At 37.4% G+C, this 17,622-nt stretch overlaps 1 protein-coding gene across 5 annotated transcripts in view; it reads left to right on the forward strand.

The window, feature by feature from the left end:
• Positions 1-17,622, forward strand: part of UTRN (utrophin) — a 1,395,536-nt gene that overhangs the window by 1,032,926 nt on the left and 344,988 nt on the right. For all 5 annotated transcript variants that reach the window (XM_053711837.1, XM_053711835.1, XM_053711836.1 and 2 more), the window contains one exon: positions 7,353-7,431. In XM_053711837.1, coding sequence (XP_053567812.1) covers positions 7,353-7,431 — 79 coding nt within the window. The remainder of the gene's footprint in view (positions 1-7,352; positions 7,432-17,622) is intronic.

The raw sequence follows: 17,622 nt of genomic DNA on the forward strand, positions 1-17,622 counted from the left end.
TGGAGTTGTCTACTACACTACACTAAGCTAAAATTACCCCTAAAAGCTCCCTACATGCTCCCTAATTAACCCCTTCACTGCTGGGCATAATACAAGTGTAGTGCACAGTGGCATTTAGCAGCCTTCTAATTAATAAAAAGCAACGCCAAAGCCATATATGTCTGCTATTTCTGAACAAAGGGGATCCCAAAGAAAAATTTACAACCATTTAAGCCATAATTGCACAAGCTGTTTGTAAATAATTTCAGTGAGAAACCAAAAGTTTGTGAAAAAAATTGTGAAAAAGTGAATGATTTTTTGTATTTAATCGCATTTGGCGGTGAAATGGTGGCATGAAATATACCAAAATGGGCCTAGATCAATACTTTGGGATGTCTACTAAAAAAAAAATATATACATGTGAAGGGTTATTCAGGGATTCCTGAAAGATATTAGTGTTCTAATGTAACTAGCGCTAATTTTGAAAAATAATGGCTTGGAAATAGCAAAATGCTACTTGTATTTATGGCCCTATAACTTACAAAAAAAGCAAAGAAGATGTAAACATTGGGTATTTCTAAACTCAGGACAAAATGTATAAACTATTTAGCATGGATGTTTTTTGGTGGTTGTAGATGTGTAACAGATTTTGGGGGTCAAAGTTAGAAAAAGTTTGTTTTTTCCATTTTTTTCCTCATATTTTATATATTTTTTTATAGTAAATTATAAGATATGATGAAAATAATGGTATATTTAGAAAGTCTATTTAATGGCGAGAAAAACGGTATATAATATGTGTGGGTACAGTAAATGAGTAAGAGGAAAATTACAGCTAAACACAAACACCGCAAAATTGTAAAAATAGCCTTGGTCCCAAACGGACAGAAAATGAAAAAGTGTTGTGGTCATTAAGGGGTTAAAAAAGTAAAAAAAAAAAAAGATTTGGGAGTCTCTAAAGGCACATAAATAAAGATCAAAATTGCCTAGAGACCCCCAAAATACATTTTATAAAAATAAACTTGTTTATTTTTGAAAAATACATATCGGTTTAAGTATTATAGCTAAATGATCACCGTGGTAACGAGCGTTACCACAGTGATCACCTAGCTGAGAAATTGTAATCCCATGATCACCTGGATAATGTGGTTACAAATTAATAAATGGTAGAGGAATGCTATTTTAAAAAAAATATATATATTTTTATAATTAGTCTTTTTAACGTGCGTGGAAGATGAGTAAAACACCCTATTTACGCAGCTCTCTTCATCTTTCAAAACCTCTGTATTTTTACTGCAAAGAAGCTTATCTTTTGCAATAAAAATGATCTATTTTCTAGCTACATAATTCCTTTAAAAATACCTATTTATTTTGTAAAGAGAATTATGGCTAAGCGTGTCAGTGCTAAGGGAGCAGCTGAGTTCTCTATGAACTCAGACTCTGATTCCTTTACTGATGATGCATATGGTATATAAACAAAATATTTCTAGAAAGTACACACCAAACCGCATCAAATGAGGGGCCACATTTATTGCTAGCACAAAAATAGACCATGTTATAGTAAGTGGAATATGGCTCTTTGCTAAAAAATAATATTTTTTATGCAAAGTACCATTTTGCATTAATAGTTGCGTACCTCAATTATGTGCTATAGATACATGTAGCCCCTCATTTAATGCGCCAAAGGGTGTACTTTCTACAAATGTGTGCTTTGTGTACAATATTTTCATTTTTTAAGTGACTAGAACTGTTTAATTGCAGACATGGCAATCTTGAAATTGTCTAAAAAAAAAAATAGCCTTTCAACTTTTATGGGTTATGTCTGCAATCAGACAGCTGTAGAAACCTGGGAAACTAAGATACATTAAACAAAGTACACATTTTTGGAAAGTACACCCCTTGGCGCATCAAATGAGGGGTTAAGTATATTGCTAGCACAAAAACAGACAATGTAACAATAAGTGGAATATGGGTCTTTGCTTAGTATTATTATTATTGTTTTTAAGCAATGCAACTTATTTCATTAATTGCTGCACACCCCGAATTCATGCTAGAAATACTTGTAGCCCCTCATTTGATGCACCAAGGGGTGTACTTTCTGAAAATGTGGGCTTTGTGAACCCCATTTTAATTTCTCTGGTGGCTAGAACAGTTTAAAGGCTGAAAACAGTACAGTAAATTCTAAGATGCTGTTTTTGATAATTTATCAAATTAACATGCCTGCAATAAAACAGTGGGGAAAAAACAGTGAAATGTTCTTAACTTCTGCTTATTTCTAACAGGTTACCTACTACAAATATTTATCCACACAGGTTTTGATAATAGAGCTTAGAAAAATAAAATTACATACTATTATTTATTGAGTCAGGAGTAAAATCATACACTTTTTTCACATTTTACGTGACTGATGATACATACTGTACACATATAATAATGGTATATTTTGAATCTGCTCGGTCTGCTGAAAAAAAACAATAGTTTGTATAGTTTATTCATACAAACTTTACTTCTAAAAGTGTTCAAACGTGAACTGCAACAAAAAGCTCAAAACCAGCTTAGCACACAGGTGGGAAATGGCTTAGCAGCCAAAGGGTTAAAATCATTCTTGTGTGAATACCATATAGTAATCATTAAATTATAAATAAACTAGTCCTAAAGCCTGTGTACACGGGCCATTTCTTGCAGTACAGCGGTCCCACCCCTTGCTCGCTCTCTCCCCCTCTCTTTTGCTCTCTCTCTCCCCCTCTCTTTTGCTCTCTCTCTCCCCCTCTCTTTTGCTCTCTCTCTCCCCCTCTCTTTTGCTCTCTCTCTCCCCCCTCTCTTTTGCTCTCTCTCCCCCTCTCTTTTGCTCTCTCTCTCCCCCCTCTCTTTTGCTCTCTCCCCCCCTCTCTTTTGCTCTCTCTCCCCCTCTCTTTTGCTCTCTCTCCCCCTCTCTTTTGCTCTCTCTCCCCCTGTCTTTTGCTCTCTCTCCCCCTGTCTTTTGCTTTCTCTCTCTCTCACTCACTTTTTTGCTTTCTCTCTCTCTCTCCCCTCTCTTTTGCTCTCTCTCCCCCCTCTCTTTTGCTCTCTCTCTCTCTCTCTCTCTCTCCCTCTCTCTCCCTCCCTCCCTCCCTCCCTCACTTTGGCTTTCTCTCTGCCCCCTCTCTTTTGCTCTCTCTCTCCCCCCTCTCTTTTGCTCTCTCTCCCCCTCTCTTTTGCTCTCTCTCTCCCCCTCTCTTTTGCTCTCTCTCCCCCTCTCTTTTGCTCTCTCTCTCCCCCTCTCTTTTGCTCTCTCTCTCCCCCTCTCTTTTGCTCTCTCTCTCCCCCCTCTCTTTTGCTCTCTCTCCCCCTCTCTTTTGCTCTCTCTCTCCCCCCTCTCTTTTGCTCTCTCGCCCCCTCTCTTTTGCTCTCTCTCCCCCTCTCTTTTGCTCTCTCTCCCCCTCTCTTTTGCTCTCTCTCCCCCTCTCTTTTGCTCTCTCTCCCCCTGTCTTTTGCTCTCTCTCCCCCTGTCTTTTGCTTTCTCTCTCTCCCTGTCTTTTGCTTTCTCTCTCTCTCACTCACTTTTTTGCTTTCTCTCTCTCTCTCCCCTCTCTTTTGCTCTCTCTCCCCCCCTCTCTTTTGCTCTCTCTCTCTCTCTCTCTCTCTCTCTCTCTCTCTCCCTCCCTCACTTTGGCTTTCTCTCTGCCCCCTCACTTTGGCTTTCTCTCTGCTCACTCTCTTTGGCTTTCTCTCTGCTCACTCTCTTCGGCTTTCTCTCTGCCCCCTCTCTTTGGCTTTCTCTCTGCCCCCTCTCTTTGGCTTTCTTTCTTCTCCCTCTTTGGCTCTCTCTCTTCCCCCTCTTTGTCTCTCTCTTCATCTCTTTTGGCTCTCTCTCACAGCCACGGCCACTTCCGGCCGTCCACACCCATCGCAGTGCCACACCCGACCACGCCCCCATCACGGTGCTCCCGACGGCCATGCCACACCACCTCTGCTATCATTATCCTAAATGCCAGGTGTGTTTGTCTCTACTGCGCATGACAGCTTCGGACAAACACACTTGGCCTTTTATTTTATAGGATATGTACCTAAGAGAAAATATTTAACACCATTATATTATTTGCACAATTTACAAGGATTTGGAAATCTAGAGCAGTTCATGAATACACTCCTTGTACAGTCTGATGAAATACATGTTCTCCTTTGCTGTGGCAGATAAGCAGCTGAAATAAATTAGCACATGTCTGGTACTTCATACCTACAAATGTTTCCCTTCATTTACGAGAGGTTTATGCTGTGTGAGAGAGAATTGTGGGTGTTGCCACAAGTATTCTGTGAACAGATGTGTGACTGGTCGGTAAATAGCAGTGGGTATACAGGAGCATGGGTTGGGCATTATATGGGCAGAGATGGAACAGACCATGGACAGTCCTGGTTTCAGTTTAAAAAATCGAGATATAGGGGCCTATATATCAAGCTACGAATGGAGCTTGATGCTTCGTGTTTCTGGCAAGCCTGCAGGCTCGCCAGAAACAGCGGTTATGAAGCAGCGGTCACAAAGACCGCTGCTCCATAACCTGTCCGCCTGCTCTGAGCAGGCGGACAGACATCGCCACAAATCAACTCGATCTAGTACGATCGCCTTGATTGACACCCCCCTGCTGGCAGCCTATTGGCCGCGAGTCTGCAGGGGGCGGCGTTGCACCAGTGGCTCTTGTGAGCTGCTGGTGCAATGCTGAATACGGCGAGCGTATTGCTCGCCGTATTCAGCGAGGTCTGGCGGACCTGATCCGTACTGGCGCATCAGGTCCGCCAGAGTTTCGTAACTAGAGGCCATAGAGTGAGGTAGGGATCCTAAACTTAGACAGTCCCACAATATGGGGGCGATTGGGAGGTCTAATACATATGTATGAAAGAGGCTTTTAAGCTTTTTCTAGAGGGAAAAAAATAGTTATTTGGAGAATATTAAAACAAAAGCTGGTAAAATTCATAATAAATGTATATTGCAAAGTTGGTTTATTTTCAGTAAAGGGACATGAAGCCTAAATCTTTTCTTTCATGATTCATATATTATAGAGCATGCAATGTTAAATATTTGTCCTATTTATTTTATCTAATTTGTTTCATTCTTTTTGTATTCCTTGTTGAAAAGTATACCTAGGTAGTCTTAGAAACTGCTGATTGATGGCTGCACATATAGGCATTTTGCCATTGGCTTTCAGCTAACTCCCAGTAGTGCATTGCTGCTCCTTCAACAAAGGATACCAAGAGAATGAAGCAAATTAGATAATAGAAGTAAATTAGAAAGTTGATTAAAATTGTATGCTCTATCTGAATCATGAAAGGAACATTTTTGGTTTCATGTCCCTTTTAATTAAACATTTTATAGAGGGTTACATTTTGAGTTTTGCGTCCCTTTAAAGAGACAGTAAACCCCTTTTATTTGATGAGAGTTAAACATTTTTGAATGTCTGAGTAAATTACAGGAACAAGGGGCAAACAAAATAATGAAATTGTGTTTCAAAGTTGTTTCACTGTGTATAATTAAACCTTTCATATAACAATTTCAAAGCGTTTAATGTCCATTTAAAGGGATTTCATATATAGATGTTGCTGATCACCTCTCCACTTTCAGTGTTAATTGCAGACTTTGGTTTTCCTTTTTAAATGTAATATTTTAATATGTCCTCAATAAGCTGTAATTGTCAGAAAATCTTCATGAGCAGATTATTCATTTGGGACACAATTTTGTTTTTTCTAAGTCTCTCCATTTGTAATTTTTACATTTGTTACACAGAAGAGCCTCTGTAATTTGGAATCTGTGTAGTAACTCCATAAATCATACTGCTAGTTATTGAGAGCTACAAAAGTTGGCACTAGGAAAATCCACTTTATTGCCACCCATGCAAAATGTTGATTAAAACAAATTCAGTTTTCTCTGGATGGGCAGCACGTCCCCCAAAGGATCGCTGACAATGCAGAGGACAGTAATTTCTGTTGTAAAACACACCGTTCTTGTAATACCAAATTCTTTTGTGAAACTCTAAATAAGAACAGAAATCTTTATACAGTGTCATGGAAAGGTTAAAATAAAATTAAAAAGCAATTGATTTGTTGTGTAGCTTTGCCGCAGATATTAATTAAAAGTGATATCAGCAGATATTTAAATATTGATTGCATGATACAGGTCATATTAAAATTGGTAAAGTTGGAGCAGAAAATATAAGTTGTAGAAGATGCAAAGCTTTTTTTTTTTTTTTTTTTTAAAAGGGATATGAAATTCAAAAGTTTTCTACCATAATTCAGACAACATTCCAATTTACCTATTTTATCAGATTTGCTTTGTTCTCTTGGTATTTTTTGTTGAAACACATACCTAGGTAGGCTTAAGAGCTGGGAGCTAGCTGGTAACTGGTGGCTGTTCATATATGTCTCTTGCCCGTCATCACAGCCGAGAGTTGATTATAATTAGTGGAGCATCACTATAACACCTGCAAAAACGTACAAAACAAGCTAATTAAAACAAGATAAAAAAACAGTCAACTTGTAAAGAAAAATGGAAAATAGTTAAAGAGAAATAAAAACAAGACAAACAGGTTTAAATCAGGTAGGATCTTTATAGGTTAAACTTGGGGGATTTTTGTCATCTTTTGACCTCATCTGCTATGTTATTATGTTACAATCATAGCAAGACATGTACACTAGACACAATGATTCAGAAAAGCAGAGCACAAATCCCCATGCTCAAAATACATTTTGTAAAACCATTTAAATCTGTCATTTTGTTAAAGGGACATAAAACCCAAAAATGTTCTTTCATGATTTAGGTAGCAGATATAATTGTAAACAACTTTCCACTTTGCTTCATTCTCTTGGTATCATTTGTGGGAGCAACAATGCACTACTGGTTTCTAACTGAACAAATGGTTGACCAATGACAATCGGTATATATATGCAGCCACCAATCAGCAGCTAGAACCAAGGTTCTTTGCTGCTCCTGAGCTTTCCTAGATAATTAAATTTATAAGAGTAAATTGGAAACAATTTGGAACAAAGTTCTGATGTAAACAAATAAGTAAAAATTGAAATCACACGATCATTCATGCAGTTGCGTGATTTCAATTATGGAATTGGGTCAGGGGTGTGTGCCTATGACGCTAGGCACTCCCTCTAGCCTTGATCCCAGTTAGGAAACCATTATGGCATCAGTACAGCCAATTGGCTAGGACGTTCCATGCCGTCCTAACGGCGCCAAAGCCCAGCGCAGTTAGGATGGCATGGAACATCCTAAGGGCGTGAAGGGGTTTAACCATTTACACAAGTAAGAGAAAGGTATATGAGCTGATTTTCATATGTAGGTACTCATAAATGATAACTGGTTTGCTCTATAGCTGTTAAATATTTATTTATTTTTGTAGGCGGCAGTAGAAGAACGACTTAAACATCTCCAGGAAGCTCACCGGGATTTTGGACCTGCCTCTCAACACTTCCTGTCTAGTAAGTTTATAACCTTTATTTCCCATCCACAATCCAAACATTTTTTTTTTCTTTAAATGGTTCACTGGTTACAATGACCAACCATATATGTTCATTTATCAACATTGTTTTCTCTTGTTAAGTGTATCCAGTCCACGGATCATCCATTACTTATGGGATATTCTCCTTCCCAACAGGAAGTTTTACATAGGACACGAAAATTCTATTTTGTATATATATATATATATATATATATATATATAACACATACGAGTGAAGCGGCGCACACCATCAAAACAACAACCCTGGTGCACTGCTGTTTACCATGTACAGAGTTCTCATAGAGATCCACGCTCGGTTCCAGCGCTTACTAGACCCTCAAAGCAGGCTCAAGAGACAGGGACTTCGTTCAACACCTTTATATGTGTTAACACACACAGAGAAAACAAGGGCCTTGCCCAAACGTTTCGGCTCACGCAAGAGCCTTTGTCAATGGAGGATGTGCAGACATAAATAACAAAATACACACCCCTCATTTAAATACCCTTACCACATTATTGCAAACTGTCTCAGCTGCTCACCTACGGGAACAAGTCTGTGATCGCCCAGCCCGAATGCGTCCATAGCAACGGCGCTTACCGATTACTTCATCATCCGGCGCCTGCGCACATCACCACCCACATCACCCGTTGTCATGGTGATGAAGTACACAGACAGCCCGATAATGCGTACCCAGCCACAAAGAGACGATCGCTTGCAGGGGAGAGGAGCAGCTGTTGTGCAACTCTAAAAATACCAAAGTGAAAAGCATTACAAATGGCTATACTCTATACATATAAAATATATAATATAACTAGTACACACAATTATACAGCATACCTTTAACTATGTTAGTACTCAGGGAACAACATTACACCTAATATATTTTACAAAAGCAGAAATGAGGTGTGAAAACACACCAACTATACTAACTTCTTGTCTCAGGAGTAGGTAGAAACATGCGGACAGCTACCACCACTTCTTTCACTTGCGGTAGCAGCAGGCGAAATCAATGTTCGCATTCAATCCCTTGGGAGACAGAGTGTCCAAAGTGAAGATCCATCTCGATTCTAGTCGCAGTAATGCTAAAGCTCTATCCCCCCCTCGTCTGGGGCGTGGGACGTGGTCAATTAGCATCGACCTTAGCATAGAAACTGAGTGTCCTGCTTGCATGAAGTGCCGTGCAACAGGCTGGTCAGAACGACCTTTATCCAATGTCTGCCTAATTGCTGACTTATAGTTCGCAAGTCTTTCACGGAAAGATGTCACCGTTTTGCCAACATAGTAAAAAGAGCAAGGACAAGTGATGATATATACCACGAAATCAGATGTGCACGTAAGCCTGTGTCTGATTGTGAATCTTTTGTTTGTATGAGGATGATGAAAAGTGTTCCCTGTTATTAGGCTATTGCACGTAATGCAATTTCCACAGCGAAAGCAGCCTTGTTTACCTTTGGGTAGCCATGTACGTCAGTCATAACAATGAAGCGGATCATTTAATACCAGAAGATCCCGTACATTTTTCGCCCTCTTGTAAACCAACCTTGGCGGTGGGGTTTTATAAAACGGGAGACTGGCATCTTCAGAAAGTATATTCCAATTCTTCTTGATGGTAGATTCCAGAACGTTTCGTGCCCGGGGTGTAGGTCGTGATAAAGTTCAGGCATTTATCATCTGTCTTAGTATGTTTCCTATTGGTCAGATCTTCCTGTGTCCATTGTTCTGCCTTTTTGCATTGCTCAATGATCAATCCAAAGGAATATCCACGTTGGAGAAAATGTTCCGACATCTCGTTCAGCTGCTTCTTCTTGTGATAGCTGTCTGTATTGTTGCGCACGATCCACAGGAGTTGCGAAGAACTGACCCCATCACGCTGAAATTTAGGATGAAAACTATTATAATGTAAAATAGAATTCTTGTCAGTTGCTTTCTGAAAAAAGAGTAGTTTGTAACCTATATTTATTTTCGATGAATACCTTATGGATTTCCAAATCCAATAAGTGTATTTTATTCACATCACACTCCATCTTGAATCTAATGGTGGACTCTATAGAATTCAAATTTTCAAACCATGTATAAAGGTTATCTACAGTATGACTCCAAATGAAAAATGTATATGTATATATATATATATATATATATATATATATATACAGTAGTAGGTAGGGTGGATACAATCTCACTAAAAGTCTCCAACTGCCAGGGTGCTATAAGGGTAATTGTAGAGGTAAATGTGATAGGAAGCCGAAGTCCAATGAGTGCTTTCTATCACATTTAACATATATATATATATATATATTATTAACGTACAAATCCCATATTACTTTTTCACATTCTGTTGGTGGTTTTTTTTTTTAACTCTGGAATGAAATGTTAATGAACTATGTCTGCTCAAAATATCCTGCAGCTTTTTCATATTTGTGAAACAGAAAAATTACCCAAGGGTTTAAGAGTCATTTCTTTTCCAGTATTGAAATGTGCTTGTCTTGTCAGCTGAGAATTTATTGTGCATCACATTATAGACCAAAGAACGGAATCCTAGGTTTTTGTTAAAAAAAAAATAAAAAAAAAAATAAAGAAATACAGAACTGCTACAGGCACTAATTTAATTTGGTAGAATATGAATAAAATAACACATTCAGTAATAAGAACAGATTAACTTCCTGTAGATTTTGTAGTTTGCATGAAATTGACACTGGCATTTCATTTATGTATGAAGGGCCACACACTAATGGTGGGATTGGCTGAGGACTACATTCTTGTATCCTCATACTTATGGTACAGATACACACCTCAATATAAAATTAGATAATTACCACATTTTTATAATTACATATGAAATTAGTTTCTATTAAAGGGACATAAAAGTGCAACAAGAAGGTCTGCTGCTGCTACTGCTATTTATTGTGGTGGTGATTATGGCTGAGAAATTTGTAGGGACATGGAAGCTGGTGGATAGCAAGAATTTTGAAGAATATATGAAAGCAATTGGTGTGGGGTTTGCCACAAGACAGATTGAGAGAGTAACAAAACCAACAACTATAATTAGCATGGACGGAGACCGTATTGTGGTACAAACACAAATTACTTTAAAGGCACAGTTTAGACAAAATTAAACTTTCATGATTCATATCGGACATGCAATTTTAAACAACTTTCCAATTTACTTTTAACATCAATTTTGCTTTTTTCTCTTAGTAGTCTTTGTTGAAAGCTAAACCTAGGTAGGCTCATATGCAAATTTGTAAGCCCTTGAAGGCCGTCTATTATCTCAGTGCTGTCCAGCTTTAAAAAACTGTCAAATGCACTATTTAATGTGTCTCATAAAGATAACACTGTGCTCACTCCTGTGAAGTTACCTAGGAGTCAGCACTGATTGGCCAAAATGCAAATCTGTCAAAAGAACTAAAATAAGGGGGCAGTCTGCAGAGGCCTAGCTACAAGGTAATCACAGAGATAAAAAGTATATTAATATAACTGGGGAATTGGTAATAAAGGAATTATCTATCTTTTTAAACAATAACAATTCTGGAGTAGACTGTCCTGATTATCTGCAGTGGTTTCATCAAATTTCTCGTTGACTTTGAAGCTGACTTCTGCGTTTTTAAAAGAAGTGTAAGTCACTTTTCACTATAGAAGATGGTAAACTGAAGCATTTGCAGAAATGGGATGTACAGGAGACTACACTGGTGAGAGAAGTGGCCTTCCTCATACGCTGTTTATGTATTATGTTTTACTTTATACAAAGTTGAACACTTTTTTACTGCACAAAAACCAGCGGAAGCCTTACCAACAACAAGCTTTACCCAGTCAACTACCTTCTAAACTTCTCTTTAGGAGTTAGACCCTAGTATCCTTCAGCAGGAAACGGGTAACAACACATGGAATATTTTTGACGCACTAGTTCCTGAAGACTCTACATAGGATCTGTATATAAAATATGAACTCTGGGGGGGGGGGGGGGGGGGGGAACCTGGTTTAAAGCCGCATTTGAAAGAAACAGATATGACCATTATATAATTATTATTTTGTTTTAAAAAGTGCTGTTTGGCGATCAACAAAATGGAGGCAGCATAAATCTCTAAAATGGAGTTAATTCAAAATAACCCCCAGCTTTATTTAATAAATTAGTGACACCTTAAGTATTTAGGAAATTGTAATAACTGATTTTGTTTTTTTAATGTTAAAGTAACAAAGTTTGTTGAAAAAATAAAAGGTAGTAAAAGAAAAAAAAAAGTACAAATACGCTTTGATTTGTTATACAATGTTATTTGTGTACTTTTGTTTGCACATAACTGTTTATAGCCCTTGCAAAGGTTAGTTTAAGGGACATTAAACACAGAATGCATTTTACAATAATAGCATTGAATTTATTCCCCACCTCCATCTAGTCATGGGTGCCGCCATGTTGGAATCTAACTTTCACTGCATTTGATACGTTTGCACATGTGCAGAAGTTCTCCTTCTGAAACCTGCAGTGTAACCCTGGTCCCAAACTACTGTGACCTAGCAGAACACATCTGGTGATCCAATAACAAGAATTATATGTGTTTAACCACCAATAACCAACTAGTTCCCCGTAGTGCATTGGTGCCCTCAAGCCTACCCTAGGTATGCTTTTCAGTTAAGGATACTGTAAGAACGAAATACATTTGATGATAGAAGTATATTAAAAAGTTTCTTAAAATTGTATGCTGTATCTGAACCGTGAAAATTACATTTTTAACTATCATGTCCCTTTAATTTAATCTAACTGTATATACTACTCAAATTACATAGAGAGAGATATGGATCTGCTTTTTAATATCAAATTACTTATGCCTGTTTTCTGCTCAGTAGTGCTTAGGGCCACACACAACTATACAAAGGGCCTGTTATAAATGTTGTAGTTACATTATCTTGTTGTAACAAATATATGTCCAGTGTCCGCCACAGAAAATTGTGCCAGCCGGGTGGCATTATAAAGTAGCCGGGTGAGGGCAGTGTAATACTTTGATATTATATCATTCTATTATTTATAAATGTTACTTAAAGGGACACAACCCATTTTTTTTCTTTTGTGATTCAGATAGAGCATGTCATTTTAAACAACGTTCTAATTTACTCCTGTTATCAAATTTTCTTCATTCTCTTGGTATCTTTATTTGAAATGCAAGAATGTAAGTTTAGATGCCGGCCCATTTTTGGTGAACAACCTGGGTTGTTCTTGCTGATTGGTGGATAAATTCATCCACAAATAAAAAAGTGCCGTCCAGAGTCCTGAAGCAAAAAAAAAAAAAAAGCTTAGATGCTTTCTTTTTCAAATAAAGATAGCAAGAGAACGAATAAAAATTGATGATAGGAGTAAATTACAAAGTTGCTTAAAATTGTATACTCTATCTGAATCACAAAATAAAAAAATTGGGTTCAGTGTCCCTTTAAGATCAATGAATTGCACAAATTTAACATAAATTGATTTAATGATAATTTGTTCAACAAACATTGGAAAGGTTGATTAAAGAGTTGCAAGATTCAGATGGAGCATGTAATTTTAAGACACTTTTACATTAACTTTTATTTTCTAATATTCTTTGTTCTCTTGATAACCCTTGTTGAAAAAGAATATGCACATATTCTACACTAGTGGAAGCTAGCTGCTGATTGGTGCCTGCATACATTTGTTTCTTTGTGATTGGCTAACTTGATGTGTTCAGCTAGCTGCCAGTAGTGGAATGCTGTTCATTCAGCAAGCATAGCAAGATAATGAAGGACATTTGATAATAGAAGTCAATTGGAAAGTTGTTTAAAATTGTATGTTCTATCCAAATCATGAAATAAAATGTTGGGGTTTCCTATCCCTTTAAAGCTAATTTCAGGTCCTGAGGAGAACACGGATGACTCTAACTTATAAATAAATGTGATTGTTTTACACACTACTTACATGCACCTATCGTTGCGTCTGTAGAAAAAAACAAATGTGTACTGTTTTCCCCCTACGCTTTTTCTATACTAGAATCTATTATATTAACTTTGTCATCTACTTCACTCAAACTAATGTGTAATATCTTAATGTTTAAAAAAGCAACATAAATGTGCCGAAATAACTTTATATAGCAATGTGTTTAACCTTAAAAGAGGTTAAACAAATATTTAATGTCCGCCCCATGACAGCAATGTACGATTGGGATTTAGCTTAACACATTGGTTGAGACAATGAGAAAAGGCTTGTGTGTGTAGCTTTAAAATTCATTTGTAGCTCTATATCACTCCCTTTCTTCAAAACAAAATAATATTTTTTAATGGAACAAAGTTTTGTACTATTTTTAGAGAATGGACACTTGAACTTACGAGTACCTTAAAAATAGTTTTTTTTTCTTCTTCTGATAGCTGTGTGACAAGCACGTCACCGTCTTTTATATGTAGGTCTGACACTTCTGTGGGTAGCTATTCATGCATTATATACGTAAGCTGCATTTTACGCAATTTTGAGGTTGTGTAAGGCTACCGTAGTGCGTTAATCTTATGTGACTGTAGAAATCCGTTCATCGTCCAGTTATGCTTAGAGTAGCCAAGACTGGAAAACTGAGGTCAGAGACTGGTATTAAATCACTTTCATCAAAAAGCAATATTATTGACAATAGTAAAGTTGCAATAGTATTTGCAAGAGGCTATTCCATAGAAGTAGACAGTTACTATCGCTATGGGACTTGCAATAAATCTGTATAATTGTAAAACAAAATCTTTGTCCAGTTGATATCTGTTTAATAATTCTTATAACGCAAAATAAAGATTGATTTAATTATAGTGATTTTGCATTTATTTATCAGTGGTCTGACGTTTTCACTATATAGATAGACAGGCTCGAAAGGGGGCATGTGTTTGTGTCTTAAAGGGGCGTTCTGATGCAAAATGTGCATGCACTGATTCATGTTGGGTGATCAGCAGTATGTTACCTATATGTTTAACCCCGTTGTCGAAATTGCCACTGCGCACATAATTGCCAATAAATGGTGGTTTCCAGCTCGTGAGCTCTAAGATTTAGAGCATGTCATTTTTTCATCAGAATGTACATTTAAAGTGACATTATTAAAGGGACAGTCTACACCAGAATATTTGTTTCTTTCATGTAATTGGCAAGAGTCCATGAGCTAGTGACATATGGGATATACATTCCTACCAGGAGGGGCAAAGTTTCCCAAACCTCAAAATGCCTATAAATACACCCCTCACCACACCCACAATTCAGTTTTACAAACTTTGCCTCCTATGGAGGTGGTGAAGTAAGTTTGTGCTAAGATTTCTACGTTGATATGCGCTTCTCAGCATTGTTGAAGCCCGATTCCTCTCAGAGTACAGTGAATGTCAGAGGGACGTGAAGGGAGTATCACCTATTGAATGCAATGGTTTCCCTAACGGGGGTCTTTTTCATGGGTTCTCTGTTATCGGTCGTAGAGATTAATCTCCTACCTCCATTTTCAGATCGACGATATACTCACAATTTACCATTACCTCTACTAATAACTGTTTTAGTACTGGTTTGGCTATCTGCTATATGTGGATGGGTGTCTTTTGGCAAGTATGTTTTTTATTACTTAAGACACCTCAGCTATGGTTTGGCACTTTATGCATTTATATAAAGTTCTAAATATATGTATTGTACTTATATTTGCCATGAGTCAGGTTCATGTATTTCCTTCTGCAGACTGTCAGTTTCATATTTGGGAATATAAACACTTTAAGAAATTTGTTTCTTACCTGGGGTTTAGTCTTTTTTCAATTTGACTACTTTTGCATTTGCGGGTATTAGGCCCGCGGGTGCGTCAAATGTTAGACTTTATTACGTCATTTTTTGCGCGGGAAATTACATTTTTGACGCAACTTCGTCATTTCCGGCGTCATACGTGACGTCGAGACCTTTCACACGGCGGCGTCATTAGTGACGCAAGTGTGTCATTTCCGGTCATTTTTGGCGCCAATAAAGTTTACGTTACGTTGTGCGTCATACTTGGCGCCAATTTTTCATTATTTCAATACCCCATTGTTGTTTGCCTCCTGCTTTCTTTTCTATCAAGAGGCCTATGCTTTTGCATTTTTTCCCATTCCTGAAACTGTCATTTAAGGAAATAGATAATTTTGCTTTATATGTTGTTTTTTCTTTTACATTGAGCAAGATGTCCCAATCCGATCCTGTCTCTGAAGTTTCTGCTGGAACATTGCTGCCTGACATGGGTTCTACAAAAGCTAAGTGCATTTGTTGTAAAATTGTAGAAATTATTCCACCTAATGTCATTTGTAATAGTTGTCATGATAAACTTTTACATGCAGATAGTGTTTCTATCAGTAATAGTACATTGCCAGTTGCAGTTCCTTCAACTTCTAATGTGCATGATATACCTGTAAATTTTAAAGAATTTGTTTCTGAATCTATTATGAAGGCTTTGTCTGCATTTCCACCTTCTAATAAACGTAAAAGTTCTTTTAAAACTTCTCATTTAGCTGATGAAATTTCAAATGACCAACAACATAATTATTCATCCTCTTCTGATGAGGATCTATCTGAAACAGAAGATCCTTCCTCAGATATTGACACTGACAAATCTACTTATTTATTTAAAATAGAGTATATGCGTTCTTTATTAAAAGAAGTGTTAATTACTTTGGATATTGAGGTAACCAGTCCTATTGACGTTCAGTCTAATAAACGTTTAAATGCTGTTTTTAAACCTCCTGTGGTTTCTCCAGATGTTTTTCCTATTCCTGAGGCTATTTCTGATATGATTGCTAGGGAATGTAATAAGCCAGGTACTTCCTTTATTCCTTCTTCAAGGTTTAAGAGATTGTATCCTTTGCCAGCAAAATCTATAGAGTTTTGGGAAAAAATCCCCAAAGTTGATGGGGCTATTTCTACTCTTGCTAAACGTACTACTATTCCTATGGAAGATAGCACTTCCTTTAAGGATCCTTTAGATAGGAAGCTTGAATCTTATCTAAGGAAGGCCTATTTATATTCAGGTCATCTTCTCAGACCTGCTATTTCTATGGGTGATGTTGCGGCTGCATCAACTTTCTGGTTGGAAAATTTAGCGCAACATGAATTGGATTCTGACATATCTAGCATTGTTCGCCTACTACAACATGCTAATCATTTTATTTGTGATGCCATTTTTGATATTATCAAAATTGATGTTAGATCCATGTCTTTAGCTGTATTAGCTAGAAGAGCTTTGTGGCTTAAATCTTGGAATGCTGATATGACATCTAAATCTAGATTACTATCTCTTTCTTTCCAAGGTAATAATTTATTTGGTTCTCAGTTGGATTCTATTATTTCAACTATCGCTGGAGGAAAAGGAGTTTTTTGCCTCAGGATAAAAAACCTAAGGGTAAATCTAAGGCTTCTAACTGTTTTCGTTCCTTTCGTCAGAATAAGGAACAAAAACTCAATCCTCCTCCCAAGGAATCTGCTTCCAGTTGGAAGCCTTCCTCAAATTGGAATAAATCCAAGCCATTTAGGAAACCAAAGTCCGCCCCTAAGTCCGCATGAAGGTGCAGCCCTCATTCCAGCTCAGCTGGTAGGGGGCAGATTAAGGTTTTTCAAGGATTTTTGGATAAAATCTGTCCAAAATCATTGGATTCAGAGCATTGTCTCTCAAGGGTATCGAATAGGATTCAAAGTAAGACCTCCTGTGAGAAGATTTTTTCTCTCACACATTCCTGTAAATCCAGTAAAAGCTCAGGCTTTTCTGAAGTGTGTTTCAGACCTGGAGTCTTCAGGGTTGATCATATCAGTTCCTCCTCAGGAACAAGGTTTGGGGTTTTATTCAAACCTATTCATTGTACCAAAGAAAGAAAATTTGTTCAGACCAGTTCTGGATCTGAAAATTTTGAATCGTTATGTAAGAGTACCAACTTTCAAGATGGTGACTATAAGGACTATTCTGCCTTTTGTTCAGCAAGGACATTATATGTCCACAATAGACTTGCAGGATGCATACCTTCATATTCCGATTCATCCAGAACACTTTCAGTTTCTGAGATTCTCTTTTCTAGACAAGCATTACCAATTTGTTGCTCTTCCATTTGGCCTAGCAACAGCTCCAAGAATCTTTTCAAAGGTTCTGGGTGCCCTATTATCTGTAATCAGAGAACAGGGTATTGCGGTGTTTCCTTATTTGGACGATATCTTGGTACTAG

This window comes from Bombina bombina, chromosome 4 (genome assembly GCF_027579735.1).
Source record: "Bombina bombina isolate aBomBom1 chromosome 4, aBomBom1.pri, whole genome shotgun sequence".
Lineage (NCBI taxonomy): Eukaryota > Metazoa > Chordata > Amphibia > Anura > Bombinatoridae > Bombina > Bombina bombina.